Source organism: Pyxicephalus adspersus, chromosome 10 (assembly GCF_032062135.1).
Source record: "Pyxicephalus adspersus chromosome 10, UCB_Pads_2.0, whole genome shotgun sequence".
In the NCBI taxonomy this organism is placed as follows: Eukaryota; Metazoa; Chordata; class Amphibia; order Anura; family Pyxicephalidae; genus Pyxicephalus; species Pyxicephalus adspersus.
The window spans coordinates 21,829,835-21,854,150 of NC_092867.1; the positions used below are offsets into that span (position 1 = coordinate 21,829,835).

The 24,316-nt window shown below is 38.8% G+C and overlaps 1 protein-coding gene across 1 annotated transcript in view; it reads left to right on the forward strand.

Moving 5' to 3' along the window:
- The window catches only part of BLNK (B cell linker), a 107,561-nt gene that overhangs the window by 18,801 nt on the left and 64,444 nt on the right, over window positions 1–24,316 (forward strand). The window contains exon 3 of the mRNA XM_072424866.1: window positions 18,204–18,250. Coding sequence (XP_072280967.1) covers window positions 18,204–18,250 — 47 coding nt within the window. The remainder of the gene's footprint in view (window positions 1–18,203; window positions 18,251–24,316) is intronic.

Here is a 24,316-nt window from a genome sequence, read left to right on the forward strand (position 1 = left end):
TGGTCGACTAACTGTTGGCTTTCTATGGCAGCTGCCAAAGGGTATAGCAGATAGTAGGAGCAACAGGTTTCTTTTCAGTTTAACACCAGGAGGCTTATTTAAGCAGCCGGCATGCTGTAGCACACATGTGTTGCCCAATGCACCACAGCAGAATAAAAATTGTGCATGTAACATATCTTGCAGGAAAACACATGACCAGGGCAACCCAGACCTTTTGCCCAGTACCCTTCCCAAACCCTTCCCCCCTTTTGTTAAGACTTCATACCTTTACCCCCACTTGCCAACCAACCTTGCCTCCAATTCACCACCTCCACAAATACCACTCCACACCAATTGCACTTAAAATGGCTGGCAAGCAGACGATTTATTAACACATAAAATAAATAACTTTTAATAAATATAAATAACACGTGACTTAAACATGTCACAACCAACTTACATTAATAACAACCATAAATAACAATAATGACTTAATCCTTTCTTACTACACATTTATTACCATATAACAGTAACCTTATTTAGTATAAGCAATTCACAAATTTCTTGTGATAACATCACCCAACCAGGCTGCAGGTCTGATCAAGCAATGCCCGTACCACCACCATCTTTATATTTCACCATTACCAACAGGCCCCTAGCTGCCCAGCACTGCCTCAGGGGCCACTGACCATACACAACTTTAAAGGAGACCCTATCACTGAGAAACCCCCCTTACCACCAAATTTCCACCAAAATTCCACTATTATTAGACCCTTGCCTTTTCAGGCCCCAAACTGCCACCGCACACAGGTGAGACACCTTACCCATACAGCACCAATTCTAAAAGCATGTGAAGAAAAGCCTTCAGCCTCTAAACCCAACCTTCTCACATACTGTTTAAAAATTACCCCAAACTGGAAAGAGGACAAAAATTTACCATCCTTATGAAGCAACAATGGGCCCCTGCCCTCTGGCCGCTGAACCAGCAAATCCTCCACTGCTCAAATCGGACAAAACCCCCGACCCTTCCAAACAAAACAACAATATAGTAAAACTAAATGCCGCATCAAACGCACAGCCGGCACAGAAAGAACAGAGAAACCATTAATGGCCTGCACAACTCCCAAATTGTCACAATGAAGCCCGACCTTCTTATTCCCCCAGCCCCCCACAACTCCACCGCCACAACAATTGGAAAAAGCTCCAACACCACCAAATTCTGCATCATCCCTGATTCCACCCACTCACTAGGCCACACCTCTGCACACCACCTTCCCCCAAAATAAATTCCAAAACCTATAGATCCCGGCACATTTGTAAACAAGTTCAAATCAACCGTGTCCACCAGCCCATCTAACCACAAAGCCTGACCATTAAACTCTTCAAGAAACCTGCCCCAAACCCCCAGATCCGCCTTCACCTCCTTATTCTCTATTTTTATATTTAAAGAAAAGTGGGAGATGCCTGCCAAAAATGTTGCCTATGCGAACCACTTGGCAAGCAAAATTCAATTTACCCAGCAACGACTGCACTTTCTTTAATCTCATCTTGCACCTGCAACACATCTGCTTTACCTTCTCAAGTAACGCCAACAACTTGTCCTGCGGCAGCCTACTTTCCAATGCCACAGTGTCCAGCTTAATCCCCAAAAAGACTAGCGTCGGCCCTTGTACGCCTCCCTAATGGTGTCCTGATAACAAAACAGCGGAACGCACTGATCCGGCTCCTTCTCCCCTATGACGCTGGCTAAAATACCAAAGGCCTGAAGCTAATTAAAGAACATGCGCGGGATCAACCTATACCGCCGCAGTTCACTCTCCTCCTTTCACCCATCCATCCCAGTCCCCTTCTCTAAACTAAATCTCTCCACCGGCAATAAAGAAAAAACATCAACATATTCACAATTGCAAATTGTTTCCTTGACGTCCTCCTTCAAGTGTGCCCCCAGCGGTCCCTCGTAACATAAACCTCTTCCCTTGCATTGTCACTCACCTCCACCCGCATTGCCGGTGCCACCAAGTCCCCCCCCCCCCCCTGCAACCCCCCATTCCACCCCCTGTGGTGTCCACCCCAGAACCTGATGATTTCCCCACCCGTACTCCCAAAGCCACACCCCCTCACCAACCCCTGCCCCCAATCTGACCTTTACCAACCCCATCCAACCGCCTAGCCACCTCCTTCAAACCCTCCAGCACAGCAGCCATCCCCCCTTCCAGCTCACCCTCCCTTACCTGCCCCCCCAAACTATTCTGGTGCACCAACATACCCCTGTCCCATTGAAAAAAAGTATTTACACGTCATTCTAATAATGTTATAAATGGATTGTGGTGTTTTATTATCCTTGTAGACAGCTCTAAATGCAGGCTGAATATACTTTTTGCTAGATCAGTAGATGTATGCCTGGAAATGACTTTCAAATGTTGGCAACTATGTAAATCTAATGATAAGCATTTACTGTCAGCCCTTCCCTCAATGAATTATCTTACACAGGATGTAACATAAAGGGATGGAAAACCACTTTCTCTCCTGTCTTTGCACGCATCTGCTCAATGTGCAGTGATGCATACTGCTAGCTAATAATGAAAGTGTCTGCCTTGTATAGTAGTGTCCAAATATATTCAATAACATAAGCAACAAGAGAAGGGAAACAGTGGAACTCTTAAGAAAAGCTGAACTCCAGACAAACAGCTAAAAACAGATGAAAAACATATACATAGAACTATTTGTACCAGCAAAATGACTGGTACATTATGACGGTATTGTATTTATGTCTATTCGGTCCTGAAAAATACCAAGCTTTGCCAAACAGCACAGCCATCTTGGAGACCTTACTTTTCTCTATTGCAGTAAAATATTACCACCAGGTCTTCTTCCTGCCCCTAGTGTGTGGTTGGGCTATGTACACTGATGAGCTCATCTCCCAGTCAGTTTGTCCCTTGCTCCCAACAAAAGAATTGCTGAGGACCAACATACTATTTTTTGTAAAAGCTCTCCCTTGTTGGCCAAACCAGCATAATGTCTTTGGAAAGCAGTCAAGACACTTCAGCATTTGGCCAGTGAGGGGACAATGTCAAAAAAGTAAAGTACAGTTGTATTTCCATGACTGCCGGAATCACCATTTAGACACTGGCCTTATAAAACTAAAACAACAGTGACAATAGTTTTCTAAAGCAGCCAGGGCTGGTTTTAGAGGGAGTAAATAGGCCAATTGTCCAGAACCCACCTCCGCCCAAAACTGTAAAATGGCAAAGGGGTGAAAAGCTGGAGCGCTGTGCATTTGGGGCCCACATTTTATATTTGCCAGGAACCAATTTTGTTTAAAACCATTACTGAAAACTGACCATGAGCTTTCAAATTTTATTATGAATAAGCATTAAAATAAGGGCAATTTCAAACAGCAAAAGGGTAACCTACTACATTTTAAAGTTAAAAGCTGACTCTTATTGGGTCTTCTCCACCTTAGCTTCAGGTTTTACATCTTGGCCCATTGAAATTGGAGTAGATGGTTTTAGCAATAGCTCCATGGTTACTGGATCTTCAGTTCATCGCCAGTTGATATCTCTCTAATATTGATAGCTTACCTGGCATAACCACTGTTCACCAACTGACCAGACTTCCCCATCCATTCTAACACATTGGTATTAAGTCATTATAAATCCTTGTAAATCATCAAACCTAACAATTCCTCCTCCGAAACCTCCCAATACTCTTTATGTAGCCCCCCTTTACCTCCTGCTGTAGAGTATGCTCCCAGCTAACTCCTCCATTGTTCCAGTGTAAAGTATGAGAGTCTTCCTCCTCTTCCCCCTGCTGCATCAAATTCAGTACAGTCTCTAACATGGAAATAAACTGGATGGGCATCATTGATACCACTGTTTTCCCAGTTTTCCCAAGTTTCTCCAAAGTGTCCTCTATTGGTTTTAACACACAAACACGTACTGTTCCTACTAGGTACTGTTTACAATAAACAGAAATAGCAAAGCTGCGTTGGAATTGTAAATGGAGGGAGAACTCCCATTGACTGCTAGCTGTTAAGTTGCACTCGCCATCTTAAGTTTGTTTTCCCTTTCTAATACCTTTCTTTCTATAACTTACCCTAGACACGTGAACACAGCTGATGACTGGTTGTTTTATGATTTGCCCTGGACAGAGTACAATGGATTCGGGAAAGTTGCAATAGGCAATAAGCTCTGGAAAGTTATTGCTGCAATAGTGAAGTTTTTACACAGCAATTGTTTTATCCCTGATACTTTGTGTCCATAAATTAGAAATCCATAGGTCATTGTTAGTGTTATCTCTAGATCACATTCTTTGGAAACAATAAATGAAGGGAACATTTGCATTGGGTTAGACAGCAGGTCAGGTTTTTTTTAGGGGCTGCATTGCACCTGGACTTATTAAAACTCTTCATCACTGCCTTTACAACCCCATGTCGGTAAAATATAACTCCCCAGAGCAAAGCCACATAGCATAAATTCTTGCTTACACACAAAATTATATGTAATATTAATGGCCGGTGTGATGTAAAGGCTTGTTTACAAAATCTAATTTTAAAAAAACCTCAGACAAATATTGTCCTATATTAAATATTGTAATAATATTCACAAAACCACACTTAGACTTTAAGGCGATGTTCAGACTTGGTGTTTATTGGGCGGTAAAAAAAGCCATAAAAAGCTGTAAGCCGGCAGAAACCACTCAGCTTCTTCAGGCTCTTGCAAAGGCTTGTGCAGGTGTGTGAAAATAGTTGTACTTTTTTTAAACTTTTTTAACTTTTTTCTACTTCCAGTGCTTCAGAAGGTCTGAAACCATTTTAAACAAAAATGCTTGCATTTAAAGTCAATAGAGGCCATTGGGGCGGCAAACTGCCCTTGAATGATGCATGTAGCATCTGAAAAATTAGCTTCTGCAAGTAATCATCTGAAAACAGAAAAAGGCACAGTTAATAAATCCAATGCAAACAACTTCTAGTAGTTTAAAGAGGTAAAACTGCTAAAAAAAACTCCTTGCACAAACCTCTAGTGTGAACCTGCCCCAAAGTGAACCAGTCAGCCATTGCAGACATATCCTGCCAAATTGGATTTCCAATAACAATGGCCTGTAATGAGTAAAGAGTGGTAGGTAAATTGGCCTTTGTTCAGGAGCTGAGGCATCCACATCATTTTGTAGATATATGATGGTTAGAGTTGTAATGTCTCAATATATCACTTTGGTAGTCCACAGTTGGCGTACAGTTCTATATGCAGCTTTCCAGTACAGATTTTTTAATGCAACCATCATTTTAAGCTTTCAGCTAGTGAAATATTAGCAATTCTCAGTTCTGACCTGTTGACATTGTACATTAGCCTGATGTATGCATAAATAAATATAAAAGTTGGAGGACCAATAAAAGAAGAGAAGTGCAAGAAATACAAAAAGCAAAACTACAATTTCATTAGCAAATTAAAGATAGTGTGGGGGCAGGGAAGTCAGAATAAAGCTGTACATTTTTAGGAATGCATTAAGGAACCAATTTTAAACTATTTACACATAACTCCTGACCTTCCCTATCACCAGTGTCTGTGTTCTCCTCATAATTACAGACAATTCTCCTAATGATGGGCTGCGGTGAGTGCAGATGTCCACTGACTTAGTCCGCTCTGATCGGTTTGTGTTGGGTTAATGTTCTCACCGAGGTCCGTCTCCAGCCACAGTCGGTTTGAATATATTTGGCCATATTCACTCTCATGTCATACACCATGCTGTGCACACCCGAAGGGCAGCCAGAGGGTACAAGCCACGTCTGCTGCCCTATGTTCCTTGTACTATGTATGTACCTGACCTGACTCTTCAAATCCAATTGTCTGGTGATCTTTTCCAGTTTCCAGATCCTTATCGTGCACAATCATTTCCTAATAAAATCCCTAATGAATAATGGAAGAAAATATCAAATGAATACACAGACAATAAATGAGTTTGTCTCCATTAACTATCATTTGCCTACTTTATTTGTCCGGGCAATCATTGCCCCTGGACAAAATGTGATGGGAAATCCAAAATGTATGTAAACTGTATGTGGACAATTGTGACAACTTTTAAGAGAAAAACACATTGCTATAACTGTTTAAAAAGTGTTATCTGTAGTTTTTTTAATTTAGCATTTAACACTATCCTCTCCATGGGTGGCTACATTTAGGATACAGTATAGTAAGTGTAGCCACCCTTAAGATAAATTGTGTTCTTGGCAAGACTGGAAGGCTTGATTTAGGTAAATTGATTTGGGTTTACTTTCTAATGGACCGGAAATGTGTGCCAGAAACAGATCCCTACAATACGTAGAATGTTTCTTTGGTGTACACGGGGCAAGAGAAGAGCTTCTAATTGCTAAAGAGACAACCCAGGAATAATTTCATGACAAATACAGTGACTGGAGGCACACAATTAGTGATTTCTGACTTGCACAGCTCCCCCTCTGAATAGGATATGACCCAACCATGTATAATGGCTGCTATCAACATTACTATACTGTGAAACGGGGAACTGTATTTTTGCAGATGAAATTACTATGGGGCAAAAGTTGGGTTGAATACAGGTAATATAGAGTAGGTAGACAGGGTTTATGGATTTTTTACTACTTCCACTTTAATGTCAGCCACCTCTAAATGTCCAGCCATTGTTATACTGAGCACAATGTTTGCAGTAGTAGGCAGTGGATTTACTATTTCAAATACATATCAAACTGGACTGGCTTAAAGTGCCACATCCCGGATATTAGTCCAATTGCTATATGAAATGGCACTTTTGAAATACCAAAGTAGCCTAATTATACACAAAAAAAGAAAAAAATCTTCATCAACATTTCCACATTGCTGAAGACAACTGTTTATTAATACTAACATGAAAAATAATTCTAAAACCACATTTGACAGGAAACATGTCCACGCTTATAATATACTTTTTAACCACCTGTGATCTTAGATATGGCTTGTGTGTGAAAAACAAAACATTGCTGCGGTTTATTGCATTTCAGTTTAATAGGCTAATACTCAGAAAGGGTCAAGACCACAGTTTGTCACGTTTACCTGATATAGCTTCCTCAGGGTATGATAAGGAGGTACTTATTATGTGTTTAGCACTAACCTCTTTCTGCCTCCTCTGGCTCACCTTAGCCCGCCATTCAGTGTCAGTGTCCCTCCGCCCCTGGTGCCTGGCGTGGTGCATACTGGGCCCTGGTGCCATGCTACCATGGGAGATGCCAATGCTGCTGAATGAGAAGCAAACAGCAGCTATGTGTGACTGCAGGATGACTTACCTTGGCAAACTTGGTATACCCTAATATTATTTAAAGAACCTAATCCAATTTATTTTTCTTCTTTACCTTAGAGACAGCTCTTCTGTACAGAGACAGATGGGTCTAGCTCAGTGTTTCATTGTACAGCACTATGGTATATGTTAGAGCTATATTTGGTGATCAGTAGAAAACGCATGACATTTCAACCAAACTTGCTATGTTCCACCATCACTCGGAAACGCATGGAGACATTTCAACCAAACTTGCTATGTTCCACCATTACTTGGAAACGCATGGAGACATTTAAACCAAACTTGATAGACATATGACACAGCTGATCTTTGTACAGCGCTGTGGTATATGTCAGAGATATATAAATGTATAATAGAGTGTGAATGTGGGGGGACATTAGAGAGTCGGATCCTCTGTACAGAGACTGATAGGTCTAGCTCAGAGTATCATTGTACAGCACTATGGTATATGTCAGAGCTAAATAAATATATATAAAAATATATATATATATATATATATATATATATATATATAAATAAAATGGGATGTATGTATGTGTGTAAGTATTTGTGGGTGTGTGTGTGTATGTTCCACCATCACTCAAAAATGCATGGAGACTTTCCAACCAAACTTGCCATACATATGGCTGAGACTCATGTGAGTGCACCAGTCATCTTTGTACAGCACTGTGGTATATGTCAGAGTTATATTTGGATGTAAGTATGTATGTGTGTATGTCATCACTAGGAAACGCATGGAAACATTTCAACCAAACTTGCTATGTTCCACCATCACTCGGAAACGCATCGTCTGCACCGCTGATCTTTGTACAGTGCTGTGGTATATGTCAGAAGTATATTTGCATGTATGTATGTATTTCTCAGTGACAGTGTGCCTTTTTGCTGATATCTGCTGATATTTTTACATACTTTTTGTTGGACTCTTTTACAAATTTCTGTCCTGTAATAATGCCTTAGAGAAAATGTAAGGCAATTGGCCGAGTCCAATAAAAGGCAAAAAAATTAAACAACACCGTAGACAAAAAAATCACTATAGCTTTATTTAATTTTTTTTTTCTGTAGCTAGATAGATAGATAATTAGATAGATAGACAGACAGATAGATAGATAGACAGACAGACAGACGTTTTCTCGAAGGCATTATTACAGGCCAAAAATTATGTAAAAATATAAGCAAAAGGCACACTGTCACTGAGCAACACATACACACATGCAAATATACCTCTGACATATACCACAGCGCTGTACAAATAGGTAGATAGATAGATAGATAGATAGACAGACAGACAGAGACAGACAGGCAGACAGGCTGTAAAGATCTTTAAAGGGGTGTAGGGGACTTTCAAGGGGCATTTTGTTTTAGACACAGCAATATGGCTTTTACATGTATTTGCACAAAAATAAAACTCTGTACTTGAAACAACTTGTATATTTTTCTGGCTAGCTTGAAATGTGTTGGGGACCGTCCTTGTACTGTTTTATATACCAGCAACCCATGTGCACCTATATCCAAACAGAGCGGAGTGGCGCCTGTTCCTCTTTTTCTTTTTGGTGCACACACTAGTCTTCCCCTGCCTTGTAGAGGCAATGTCCAGGCTTCTGACGTATTGCTGTAAATTGAAAGAAGTGGGGGCGTTCTGTGGAGAAGCCTGCTGTCTGTGCATTGCTATATATGTCACATAGTTATGATGTCTGACAGGTCAGAGACCACACTTACCAGGTGTGACAGCAGATTAGCTTCAATCTATTTGCAAATATACAGTAGCCACACTTCTTTTCCCAGGGCCAGCTTGTACTGTTTTGTAAATGTCCTGCTTATGTGCATCTCTCTCTTTTCAGTACAGGCCAATATGGCTTTTATTTTTGCTTTTTGATTTTTAAAAGGGTACCAAAAACAAGGATAAGAAACTCTGAGTTAGCAGATTTGCTCTCAAAATAAGGCTGACAATGATGTGCACTAACCTACAGCCCATTGACAGGTGGGTGTCCTACCTGCATTCCTTTTGGCACTCATTGTGCAACCCTTTGGTACTGCAGGAGACACACACAAGGTCCTCTACATTCAGAAGATTAATCAGTCAGCTTATGACTGAGGTAGACCAAAAGGAAACCCAACTGTCCTCCACTATAGTACTTTAAGCCACAGCAAAGGCTATATACATGTCATTACTTTCAACTAAATTCTAAACTTCTTTATTTTAGGTTTGTAGAAGGAGATGTGCTAACCACTTCTCCATAACACAACTCCAAAAATTACAAAGACATATATTTCAACTATTTCAGTACAATATATGAAAATATATCCCTAGTCTTGGAAGTGTAGACAATGCAGGATGATACTATTTAAGTAAAACTAAAAAAGTGAACTAAAGCCAAATACACAGAGGGCCGAAATTAAAAACTTAGACCAAGTCAGGACCAAACTTGTAAATATAATAAAAAAGTTGAGGAAGTGTACTACTTTATCCATAACTAACAAAAACAAACCCCTCTACACACACTTCATGGTTTAAAAGACTATTTTCTGTCTATTTATGCTGTGTTGTTCATCCTCTCACATCACAAGTTTGTCTGACACTAAATATTACACTATGCAGTCCCTAATGGATTGAAACAAACACAATTCCCCTGGTAGTCAGGCACCATGTGATCATTGCCTAGGCTTTGTGTCACATGATGGGTGTACAGGAATAATGTCTATGTATTGCATGTATTGAAAATGATGATGTGAGGTGGTAACGCGGGCGGGCCAGATGTAGTTCATTTTCTGAATTGTTTGGGGGGGGGGGCAAATAAAAAAAAAAGGACCTAGAGGGCAAGATTTGGCCCACAGGCCAGAGTTTGACACCCCTGATCTAAAGTATCTAGTAGAATGTTACTAATAAGTGATGCTATCATGCTGAGATGTTCATCTACAGATTGAAGTTGTGAACTGACTAAACTTTCATCACCTGTTTAGTTATCTTCTGATCGTTGTAGTTGTAATAGGGACCAATTCCAATCACATATAGCTACAGTCATGCAAATTATTTGAATGATTGATAATCTATGGTTATCCTTTGGTTACTTTAGCCAGGTTGCGTGCATATGTCACTACTCCTACTTACAGGTAATGCAAATATCAAATCAGCCGATCACATGGCAGCAACGTAATGTAGACATTGTCAAGGTGACCTGCTAAAGTTCAAACTGAACATCGGAATGGGGAAGAAAGATAATTTACCTGACTTTGAACTTGGCATGGTTGTAAGTTCCCGGTGCACTGGTCTGAGTATTTCAGAAACTCATAATCTGCTGGAATTTTTATCCACAGTCACCTCTAGGGTTTACAGAGAATGGTCTGAAAAAGGCCAATTATCCAGTAACTGGCAGTTCTCTGTATGAAAATGTCTTGCTAGACCTCGAACTTTGAAACAGATTGGCTACAGAAGCAGTAGACCACAGTGAGTGCCATTCCTTTCAGCTAAGAACAGGCACCTGACGCTACCGTTTGTACGGGCTCACCAAAACTGGGCAAGAAAATATTGGTAAAACATTGCCTGATCTGAGTCTCATTTCTGAACAGTAGGATTGGAGTTTGGCATCAACAACATGAAATCATTGTATCCTTGTATCAAAAATTCAAGCTGTTCATGGTGTAATGTGTGGGGGGGATATTTTCTTGGCCTTCATAAAACGCCATAGCCAAGTTTAACATCGTCTCTGACCATGTCCGTACCTTTATGGTCTCAGTATACCCATCTTCTCATGGCTTCTTCCAGCAGAATAAGACACCATGTCACAAAGCTCTAATCATCCCAAACTTTTCATGAACTGAACATGACAATAAGTACACAGAGCTCAAATTGCCTCCGCAGTCAGCAGATTTAATCCAATACAGTGCTGTTGGGATGTGGTAGAGTGATAGATTCACATCATGGATATACAGCTGACAAATGTGCGGCAAATGCCAATGGACTAAAATCCCAGAGGATTGTTTCCAGCAATTCTAAAGTCAAAATAGGTCTAACCCAGTATTAGAAAGGAGAATTCCAGTGAGTCTATGTTGTCTGCAATCCCCAGCTGCTTCTTTTTTCCAGGCACTCTGAAAATTCCTTCTCCCCAGTTTAACGCTGACAAAGGTAAAGCTTTGTGACCGATTGCTCAGCCACTGACTATTTCACCATAAGAGAAAGAGGTGAAAGTCACATGATGCTTCATACTAAGAATTACAGGAACCAGGCAAACAGAAAAGTACAGCTATAGTAACCATCTAAAGCAAGGTGGTGAAGGCGGGTGTTGGTAATCACGCACATTGGGTACCTAGCCCCCCCAAAAGGTCATAATCTTCCGATATAACACTCCATGAGTATATGAGATTGCAGATTTAAGACAAAATACCTGTTTTCTAGCACCCAACCAAAGTGCCAGGGTCTCCAAAGGTATGGTTATCCAAAGCAAAAAAAGAAACAAACAAAAAAATGTTGTGTTTAAGGATACAGTTACTTCTTTACTGAAGATTCCAGACCAAGTCAGAGATTAAACGTTATGCAAAACTTTAACAACTCCACAATCTAAGATTTACAGACTTTGTTATGTGACTTGCCTAAATAGTTATGTGGAAGCACAAAAAATAAAATGAGATATCTGGGTATTTATATCTGCATATTACAACAAATAAGTATGAAAATATATAATTCATCAAAATCAAGAATGAAGTCTGCACATATTTCATTTTCCCCACTAGATGTCAGTGCTGTGCAATTTTTGTACCTTCATTATTAGCTAGGAAAGGACAAAGGCTACAATTATGTCACTAGTAGATATACAAAACTATTGATTATATATATATATTATATTATATAAATCTAACTGCACTAAAATCACAACAGGTTGAATCTAACTACTAATTCTGCAAGAAATGCTAGACTCTAGAACCAAAAAGGGACCTATAGCATTTTTTCTGTATTTTATTATGAAAGATCCATTGAAATAACCTTTAGGTCTGAGAAAGCCCCTCACAATAATTACCATAATATGTATGGTAATATGCATAATAATTCCATGGCCTTAGTGCACTATATTACTGTGGTGGTTATTGAGAAGAATATTCAAAAAAACTTTCCTCCTCACTTCTAATTGTTTATCTTTGGAGCCACCCCATGTAAATTAACGAAAAATGTAAGAGAGCAATAAAGAAAGAGGTTTGAGGTCCAGTGATAAGTGTGAAAAATGAATTATGTATTTTTACATTATGTATTTTTACATTATTTTTAAATATGTATTTTTACATTTAAACAAACACAGGTATTTTACCTAGGTCCTGGTAAGATTTCATGGGACTTCGGTGTTTCATACTATACATCAGAGGTCAGCAATCTTTTTTGGCCACTAGGTTATTTCAGGGGTGGGCAGGAGCGCACTAGGCCGGACTCTCTCTCGAGTCCGGCCCTAATGGCTCCTCCCCCCACCAGGAACACCCCTGAAGAGAAACCCTCCTCCTCCGCAATGAGGAGAGGGGATGTTCCCTATTTACCCCAGCGGTGGAAGCGTTAATGCTAGCTGCAGTAAATAGGGAAGGGAGCCACTACACGGGGCTCAAGAGCCACATGCGGCTCTGGTAGTTTGTTCCGGCTCTGCCGCAGGTTGCCAGCCAGCATTAGGCCGGATCGGCCAGGGGAGTTAGGCCGGATCAAATTACCGGCTAGGCCTTATCTGGCCTAAAGGCCTGACCTCTGCTATACATAGATGCTTCTAATCATAAGTGAATTCAAAATGACTGTATCATGTCGTGTAAACTCCAAAGCGTTTTACAAAATGTTTCAGAGTTTACACGACATTATGAAATGTTAATAGGACCTAGGTAAAATACCTTTTTTTGTTTACTGTATGTATGTATTGATCAAATATGTAAAAATACATAAATAATTTTTTACACTAATCAGTGAGCCTCAGACCTCTTTCTTTATTGCTCTCTATACATTTTTCATTATTGGGAAGATTGCTTTTTAGCATATTCACTCCAAAGTCCAACACGCTGTATTGCTACCATTTGAAAATCTCTCCCCCCATGCACACACCCTTTTAATTTTTTTAGAGCTTCAAAACAAGTCCGATGGAGGATGATCTGTGGGGGGAAAGTCTACGCACTTAGACCACAAATTCTTAAAACATCCATCATCTTGTGAGCCGCGTGACAAGGTGTACTGTTCTAAAAAAGAAATCGTGCACTTTCCCCCACCATTGGCAGGTGGCTTTCTTGTAGAAATTCTTTGGCAAAGATTGTTGGTCCCTAGATCAGTGTTGTAATCATGTTTCATTAACAGAGATGAACAATTGCAAAATATTAGCACTAGATCGCTTAAAATGCTGCAAAATCAACGTAAACCTGTCCAAGTTGCCTGGTCTGATGAGTCCAAATTTCTGCTGCAACATTTGGATGGTAGGGTCAGAATTTGGCAATGGGCCTGAATTACTTATATCTCTCCAAGACTGCAGTAAATAGATTATAGTGGGTAATCCTGGGTGGATTTGGAATGGATCCAGTCCAGGATAAAACATTATAATAGCAAATTATTTTAAGAAAATCCATTCCAGGTTTGTTGGACAACCCAAGTTCAATCAAATTTGTCAATCTGATAAAATCAGGTTTTAAACATTATTAACAATTTCAGGAGCTAAAACTGTTAAAACCCCCTTAGATTCAGCTTCATCTTTAGTTTCAAAATCTTCACACAATTTCCTTAGAGCTGAGTATGATGGACACTTTTTTATACCTTTGCTTGTAAATAGTTTTCTGCCATGAAAATCCCTTGATTGTCAGATGTCTAGTAATATTTGGGATGTGGTAGGTGTGACTAATGAAATGGTTGTTATAAACCTTCATTTCTTTTTTAATATTGACAAGCCAGTATTTCAATCAGAAGTTTAGTATTGATTAGACTCACCCTACAACCAGTGACTGTCCTTAAAAGAGCTGTGTCTTTGTAAAAGTCACTATCGCAGCTGACACAGTACATCTAGTGCTTTCTTTTTCTTATTATGGTTTGCCAATCTCTAGGCTTATTATTATACAGCTATTGGGACACCAGTCCCTAGGTCTCTCATTATGCAGTTCTTGGGGTGCCAGTATCTAGGTCTCCTTTGTGCAGTTCTTGACCTGCCAATCCCATTTTGCAGTTCATAAACAATCAATCTCTAGGCTTCCCATTGCTGGGTTCTTGGGTTTCCAATCTCTTGGCTTCCTATTTTGCAGCTTTGGGCCACTAGTCTCCAGTTCTTGGGCCGCCAGTCACCAGGCTTCTCATTAGGCAGTTTTTTGGCCGCCAACCTTTAGACCTGAGCACTATCAAATGACAAAGGTTGTAAGGTTACCACTACATCTAGTTGACTATCAATGGCATAAGACAAAGTACAGTGCTTGTTTAAATGTCTATTACAAAACCTATCCTAGTGCCTATAATTTTACACGAGTTGTGTCTAGAGGACACTTTACCATGGTTTGATCGATGTAGCCCTCTCATATATTCCGAAGCAGCAGTGTATTATATGTAGGTTGTGTAGCTTGTTTATTATGTTTATTATAACATCCATTTAGATAAGAGGAAAGCACGCCGCTATAATTCTTAATCACATTTCATTGTTGACAATCCAATACTTCTAAAATGCAATGTAATTATGCAACCTCTGAAACCTTCAATTAAGGAGAAAAGCTACACGATTAATGTACCAACCTAAAAATGAAGACAAACAACCAAGTCCATGCCACAAGGACTATCGTGTAACTTTGAAACTGCTGAGTTGCCACAATGTATCATAAGCAGTCTATAAATTTTAATTACAGCTGTCAGACCTGTACCCGAGAAAATATGTCTAGGAACTTTGCCATTGTACGCATTATTTTAGCCGCCGAGTGGAATTTTTACATCTTTGTTAACAAACATAAAAAAGCCACCTGAGATTAATTAAAGTTTGTATCCCATCTGCTGTTCTTTGAATATGATCATTGGAGCATTTGTAGTTTTGTACAAGGAGCCTCGAGCTTTGTCTCCCTGGGGTAGGCAGCTGGTGCCATAAACTCATATGACATTAGTACGTACAATTCTCTTCCTATTATGTAAGAACATTTCCAAATATTCAGCTTTTGTACAGCCATAAATATTGCATTATTGCACAAAGGTTTCACTTTCTAATTTTGCCATTTGTACCGCTAATGATAATGTTCCCAAATTTTAAAGGTTTAGTATTCTTATTTGAAAAAAAAAGTGCTGCATCCCTACAGGGAACAGATGTGCTACAAAACTTTAAATATAAACCAGAACTCCTTCTGAACCAGAACTCATTCAGAAACCCTGAATCACACTGTCCGGCGACTATGTCCCTTACTCTGGATAAGAACCAGGAATCATTGGATTTCACATATTCTTTTTCCATTGGTGACCTTGACTCTTTTTGTATAGGAGATATAGCAGGTATTTAATAAAAGTAGCTGTAAACCTTAAATAATGACTGTTAATGTCCTGAGGCACTGTGTGTCATAAACAGTTGTCATTTTATAAATCAAATAGTTTTTTCACCCTTTGTGCCCCTTTTTGCAACAGTTCAGTGCTGTTGATATCTTGAAACCCTTTAGCAGCCATGTTTAATCTTCATGCACACAATCCATACACCCTAGAAACAGATTTGTGACAATTTCTCATTTCCTGATGAAAATGGACAAATGCTTAAGAAATGTGTGTTGAAATGACCACTTGTTGCCTCTATCAGAAACCCTTGGGGCAGGGTAGCAGGGCAATTTTTGAGATATGCACAGAATGTTGTCATGGTGTAACAAGAAGTGCCCAGACAAGGACCTTTGTGGAGGGCTCACCGGTTATTATGATATAAAAGTAGTGAGTGTGAATGCCTTTTCATTAAATTAATTATGACAAGGGTAAAGCTTTTCATACAATTATACTATAGCAAATGTGTAGCAATGGGGTGCTTGCGGTATGCTGAAAATTTATATATATATAATAAAAATTATATACTTACAGGTTGCAAAAACGTACACATCACTTTTTTTCTGCAATGCTCTGTACATCTGTGCACCACAATACAATCCCTGATAAGGAACTGTGAATAGTTATTGGCTGTGAATGTGCATTTCAAATGGATTTCACAGCAAAGTCCAACCATAGAAAAATATAACTGTCCATAGGCACCATGAGAAAACTTATTATTTCAGTGTAAGTTGATTTTTTTCACTCTTTTCTTTAATATTATACAACCTTAAAATTGCTTTATATATGGCCATCTATTTAGGAAATAGAACAGTTTTAGCAACTGCCACATTTCCATTAAATACACACATGGGAACAAAACGTAAGATTCAGTCTAAAAGAAGTAATTGAATAATGAACTAATGAAGCAGCTTGGAGAGTTTGTAAAAGGCGACCCACATCTATTGGACATTGAAGAAAGATTTCTAGTTTGCCAGAACCTGATAGTTTTATGAATATTAACTCTATGGTCAGGCTTGGCTAATGGAACGATAGTCCCTCGTAGATTGTAAGCTCTTCAGGGCAGGGTTCTCTCCTCCTCCTGTGTCATTTTCTGTATCTGTCTGTCATGTCACCTCTATTTATTGTACAGCGCTGCATAATATGTTGGTGCTATAAAAATCCTGTTTATTAATAATATTTCCTAGACATCAGCTGCCCATTATTGAAAGCAATGCCTTCAAAAAAGTCGTCAATCCTGCTTCAATTAGTGATCAAACACAGAGAATGCACATAGCCAGAATGTAATCTGTATACTGATGATTTGTATCCCAGCTGCAGTTATCCCTTTAACCGAGCCGATGATGTATAGATCAGACAATCGCCTGCAGACAGAATAGAAGATTCATTTACAAAATTCTGCAGCATTGTAGCCAGGGACAGCGCACAGCAGACACTGGAAGACTTGTATTGTCATTTTAAGAACAACATTTCAGTGGTCACAATTATAAAGCCTACAAATGTTTTCAAAAACATAAACAGTAAATAACAAAAAAAAAATAGAAGAGCACAATAAGACAATAGCCAGCTCTTTCAGGATCTTTCAGAGCATCACATAAGTTTGTTTGCATATTTTTCCCTACATACTATGCAAATTTCTGATGATCCTTTGTCATATGTGGGTTCTGTACAACCAGTTCTGAGTGTAAAACACGGAACCGGCTTTGTTATAGGTCAGCAATGGAAAAAGTGACATAATGCTAAGATTTTATACTTGTTAACCCTTTGTAGGGTATTGTATATACAATATTTGGTATTTGTGGGCCACTGCTTAGGGCAGCTCATTAAGATCGTGACAACTTTTGTTTTTATTTGTTTCTGTCTAATCTTCATAATTGTGGCTACATTTGGGGGAGGCTGCTGAGAGAAGTCAACAGTTTCAGTATGGCTTCATACCTCACAACATTTAAAAGTGACAAAAATGGACAAAGACAGCAGCAATGTTTGCATGCCGTGGCAGAAAACAAGCATGCTCCAGTGGGTGGGACAAAGTTTATTTTTAAAAAAAGATAAACAAAACATAGTTTATAACTTTTTCAAAAGGAAGGTACTTTATATTTTCATGAAAAAGAATAAGGTAACTAGCACGTGATTTGCGGCAGCTTATTAAAGTGATGCATTTCACATCTGCTTCATCAGACTTCTTACATCTATGCTGATAAAGTAATGTTTCATGAAAATAGAACACAAAAAAGAGTAGATATAGCTGCATTGTATTTATTTTTTATTATTAACTGGAGTGTGTCTTTATATTAAGATATGAATGTGTTTCTGGTAATATATATATATATATATATATATATATATATAGCTTTCATGTGGTGTTGACTTTCTTTAAGGATTATTTATTTAAGAGTACAAATTTTGCACAGTAAATTTTTGCTTTCTGTTTGTCTTTTTATAGAACATGACAGAATATGATCTGAATAAATTCAAAATTCTTTACCAACCGTAAGTCAGATGCAATTTATTATGATTTGTTATAACCTCTTGTGTGATTATCTTTATAAATACCTGTATTGTACATGTGCCATGTATTGTATAAATGTGTAAAATATCACAAAGCTAATATAAAGATACCATCTACAAATAACCAAATGTTAGCAGTCTATGGCCATGGCCTTTTCAGACGATTTTCTGCAATGCCTATATTATAATCTACTAAAAAAAAAGATACTAATTTGTATTTTGGGCAAATTATCCATGCTGACCACCCAATCTCAAACTAACTTGTAGAAAAGGATTAAATAAATGATACTCCGTAATTTGTTACCCAAGCTGAACCCCAAACCGCACCCATGTTACATATCACACTATAAAAATGCAGCTTGACGGCACTTAGCGTGTATTGTAGTGATTTCTGGAACCCTCAAGGTACTAGATGTGTGTTAATGCAAAAATAATGCTTTGTGAAATCTTCAACTCAAATGTTAATTGGAAAGTTTGCAGGCAATGATTATAGCAATAAACTGTAAAAGGTTTGTGATGTTTCCCTTTACTGTACTTTGAATGGTAAAACATATGCTGAATCCTTTATCTACTTTAACTATCAGTGAACTTAGTAAATGTCCAGCAGGCAGTGCTTGACTCTGCTTCTGCATGCAATTTTTCTTTACCCTTTAGAACCTCAATTTATTCAGCATCTTTATATCTTTATAATATATATCCATGGAACTTTTTACTCTGAAAAAGCAATGTGGTCCTGTAAACACACAAGAGAAAACAATGAGCAATGAAAGGATGTTAAAGAAAAAAAACCCAATAATAAATATATTGACATGATTTACTGCCCTGAATCTGGTCAGTTATTAATGCACACGTAAAGCTAAAATCTAGAAAGTAGTCTCAAGTAATTTTTAATCTCCTATGGTATTTTAATTTAAGAATAAGGTGTCTGATCTAAACTTTACAGGACCTCTATCTGAAATTTCTAGGCCCTTTACTAGGTAAACTTCATGGGCCTTCCTCCCCTATATCTAAAAGTTCTGGCACTGCAAAGTCGTTCAGGCTCACTACCTGGCGAAGCCCTTGTCCCTGTCTGATGGTGACCTGCATTTATAGCTATGGAAGAGAAGATTAAGGAGCCTCCAAGTAGCGAAACTCATTTAAATGAAACATATGAATTAGGTCCAGTTTCCAAAGGGAAATTGGGTAAAGGAACTTTCATTTTTTATTTTTACATTGAAAGAAGAAAAACGAGGTGTTAGGCCTTTGCTGCAAACAGAGATGTGAAACTTCAAGGTAGGTTTAAACAAAATTAGCAAGTTGTCTCTAATGCAACCTTTCTCAACCTTTTAACATGTGGGAGTCCATTTGAAAATGAGGAAACGTTAAAATACCTTTCAGATTTCATGGAACCCCTGCTATAATAAGTATATCCACAGATGAAAAATGCCTCCCACATTGTTTACCAGTAGGGATGAGCGAGCGAAATTTTTAATTTTAATCTCACGAGAACATGTAAACCAGAATGGCCTTGTGATTCGCCACAAGGTCGTGTTCTCGACAAACTCAGATGATCTCCATTGAGAGTTCATCTGGAGTTTGGCTGCAGTCACAGCTGATTGGAAGCACTTGAGTGCCTCCAATCAGCTGTGACCGCAGATTCACACGCTCCCCAGGCTAAACTTATCAATGATAAGTACAGCCCGGTGACTGTGGGAACTCCTGTGCCTCCAATCAGCTGTGACTGTAGGTTTCCACACTCCCTGGGGTGTACTTATCAATGTGGGAACCTGCACTTCAATGGAATTCGTGAAATCGGTTCACCAAATTTTCGCAGACCCTTCAGAAGTTCGGGGAAATTTTCAGAATGTCAGAGGCATTCTCGCTCATCCCTATTGGAGGAGAATGGGAGAAGGGAGAAGAATTGCAACCCTTACAGATAACCAAAAAGATCATTGGTGTCACTAAACCTGAGTGACACAAACTGCTCATTGCTCTAGGAACCCCCACCAACCTTTAGAGGAACCCATAGAACCTTGTTTGAGAATACTTGTCCAATTGAATTCCCAACAGACAGTGACTTGAGGGTAATTCTGTCCAGCAGACACCACCTGTAACTCAAGAATCACTTCTGGGCCAAACAGAAAATTCCATTATAGCAGAACTATATATAAATTCTAAGTTTACATCAAAGAATACATTTTATCTCTCATAACTTGTGGCTGTTATTTGAGTAATACAATTGGATGACATTTCTAAATAAATAGAGTTTATACAAATTGCTATTGAAAAAAATGCTAGCTTTATAATGCTCATAAAATGTAATAACCACATAAGATGGAATGGTAAATAATCATTCACACTGTTTGGTTGAATTGGTGGCAATTTTAGATAATGAATACTGTGTGGCCGTGAAAGTCATGAGTCTAAACTAGAATCTATAATTCTGAAATGAAATACAAATAAAAACACAGTTGGAGTATAGCTTTTACACTCATCCACACTTCTGGTCAATGGCAGAACACAGCGAACTCCAACTGTGCAAAAAAAGTATGAAAACATAATTTATCAAATCAAATCATATACTTCTTATCAGTAAATGTTCATAGTAGATTTTTTTAAAGTACTTACAGTTTGTGGTGGAATTTGTTTTGATAAAATATATCTTGATGCACCCGGATGTAGATTTATTGAATACAAAGTAGAAGCATGTGGTGGGAAAATCCGTCCTAAGATGTTCTAAAAAGAAAATTTTGACACTTTGGACAATTTCTGTTTTTTACAATTTCCTATTAGTCTATCGCTGTGATGGGCAGCCTCACTGACCAAAGGTTTGTGAGTGAACCAAGAAGTGTATGGAAGAGCAGGAGTTTTTTCTATTAAAACTCCAGAACAAAAAGCTCCAAGGACTTTTATTGTAATAAAAAAAAAACACTTACCTTTACAATCCCTCCAGAGCTTGCTTTGATTCAGTCTTGCGCCGTCCCAGATTCCTCCTTTGCCCCATCATGGACTAACCTCCAGGCAATACCATCTTTTTCCTTCGACTTCTGCTTATGCCACCCATTCTCACACTGCACAGATGCAAGATCGGGTAAAGTTTCCTACTGTAAATGTAAACATGCGGGAAAAGCCCCTTCCGCGCATGCCTGATCTTGGGCATGTACAAAAATTGCAGCCCAAAGCCCCGTGAGATAAGTAATGTAAACAGGGGTGTAGTGGGACGAGCACAGGTGGGAAAGCTGTGCCCTCACTCTTTTCGCATGCCCACTCTTTTTTTACAAAGAATTCTTTGGTGGTCCGCGGCTGTAGCCAGTCCCCCTCCGTGGAGTCAGGAAAAGGACCCCGGCCAAGGCGAACTGGCCAGAGCCCTGCCGACCATGTCTCCCGTATTGAATTGCAGGCTCAGGGTGGTGGGCTGGCTGTCTCTCTGAACATTCTGGTATCATGACGTCACTCTAGGGGAAGTTTATTCCCCTTTGAGTGACACATAGGCAGGAGTGTAGTGGGGCGGGCATGTCATGGATAGCACCTTGCCCCCTCATCTTTTTTATGACTACACCCCTGGATGTAGGTGTCCCAGGAGGCTCTTGGCTTTCTTTTCATTTTCTACTGCTGTGCTAGGAAAGACAGAAAGGGAGGGCTCTCCCCTATTTAATAAAAAAAATAAAGTGTAATCAAGAAAAAAAAGAACAACGTTTTTCTTTATTTAAATGGATTATCTACACTTATATAAAGTAAAGAATCTGGTGTTCAGGTCCATTTTAGGATGCGTACCTGTCCTAACTGAGACACAACTTTAATCTACAACACTTACTAACATTCACTTTGAAAAGTGAACAACAAACATTTTTCACTTTTTCACTTTTTATGTTAACTGCTTCTATGGCTGTAGTAAATCATCCCAGTAATTTAAAAATACCCTTCAACAGCCGAATAAATTCACAATGCAAATAATAAGTATAAACAGACAGAAACTGATAAGCCTAAAAACTTCATCAATTCTTATTTGTTGCTAAGGAAAGTGAGATATCTTTGACAGACTCGTTAATATCCAACATACAGTTCACACAAATATGAAGAATTGCAAGTAAACATGTCTGCAATTATCTAGGAAGCTTTATACTTCTATAACCTGTATTTTTCAGTGTTGGAAATCCTGGAAGTTTTTTGAATTTTTAATTTTTTTTCCCTTTTTCAAACTAATAATACACCAGTGAACATATATGATGAGTTTTTAACTAAAGAAGTCATTTTTGATTATATATTGTTAAGATAAATATAGCAGACACCCATTAACTAATATTAATTACCTCTAATCCCTAGTTTCTTAAATGTTTATTGTTATATGGCAATTTAGGTTATAATAATGAGTTTAGTTTAATATAAGCAAACTAATAAAATATTTTTCATTGAAAAATTTTAGATATGCAATAAAAAAGAGATATTTATATATTTTTTTTATTGCAATCATTCGACAAGCATCGGTTTGCCTCCTGCAGCCTAGTAAAAAATCTTGACCAATATGTTGATACTATTAAACTACAGAATACGCACTGTGCTGTGACTACAATATTTAGCCATAGTGCAACAAACACTGACAATCAAATGTGATAGAACAAGATCGTAATAATCAGACCAGCCTGCCATTACTGCAAAATGTAAAAGCTGTTCAGGGAATTGTCCAAATTGCAAGTCTGCAAGACCAACCCTTCATGGAAAGGTTTTTTTGATTGAAGAGTACATCTATGACAATGATTACACAGAAAGGTAAATATTTTCCAAAAGAGAGGACAGCAGTGGCTGTTTTCTGTCAGTCTTTTTCCAAAATTACTTCCATGAAACATTGAGTGCATGGAGCAGGCAGAGAGGTGGGAGAGAGATAGGATAATCATCTCAGACAGGGGTCGGCAAACTCCGGTCTTTAGGCCAGATACGGCCGAACCGGTAGTTCGTTCCGGCCTAACACCCCCCTCGCCGATCCGGCCTAATGACGGCCTTCAACCCATGGCTCTGGAGCCGGCTCCTTGCTGTGGCTCCTCTATTTATCGCGGCTGGCGTTGATACATCCGCGGCTGCGGTAAATAGGGAACGCTCCCTGAAGGGAATTCCCTCTCCTCCGCAATGCATACCGAGGGGAGGGATTTCACTTCAGGGGGCGTTCCCTGTTGGTGGGCGGAGCCATTAGGGCGTGACTCAAAGTCCGATTTAGTGTGCTCCCGCCCATCTCTGTAATGGCCTAGTGGCCATAAAAGTTTGCCGACCCCTGATCTAGGGCATTTATTTGAATACAGTTCATTAATTGGAAATTTTCTGATGTGATCAACAGGGGTTTTGCAGCTATTAAGTAGCTATAACATATCACTCTTATGGTATAAATAACAGACCAAAGAGGGAAAATAAGAGAAGTTCCACTTAAGAGAGGAAATTATACATTTTTCTCAAAGACTCAACAACCCATACTAAATCATATTCTGGCACTGACGATAAGTGTCTTTCCACTTTTTACTGCATTTCATCTTCAAAAGGCAACAAAAGCCAACTCGCCATTGCTTTATACAGCTTCATTAGGAGCAACTGCTAAAGTAAAAGTTTAAAAATTACACCTTGATTGTCACAAACTATGAAGTTAGTATTTACAAACATAAAATGGTTGTGTAATCTGTGCACAGTAGTGATAGTTTTATTGCATCCTATGTAATCTGCGCTACATTGGATTGAGTGAAGATAGCTGAATTTGTAGGCTGTGATCAGAATGAATATTACCTTTAATGATTAACACAAAGAAATGAGGAAGTTTGTGGCTGTACCTGGCTACAGCTGTTAGAAACATATAATTGCATTGCCTGCATTGTCACTTGTGTATAAACAAACAGGAAGATATCAGAGTGTTCCTCTGCCAGGACTTCGATATTGGAAGGAGAGGAGATGTATACAGGGCAGAGTAAAGGTCAGATTAAAGTGAAGCCTCCATGGTATGTGAATATTTTTACTCTTTTTATATAAAACATTAGAATGTGTTATAACTTTAGGGTTTGCATAAATGGATTGGGGAACATCTTGCATGCCCCA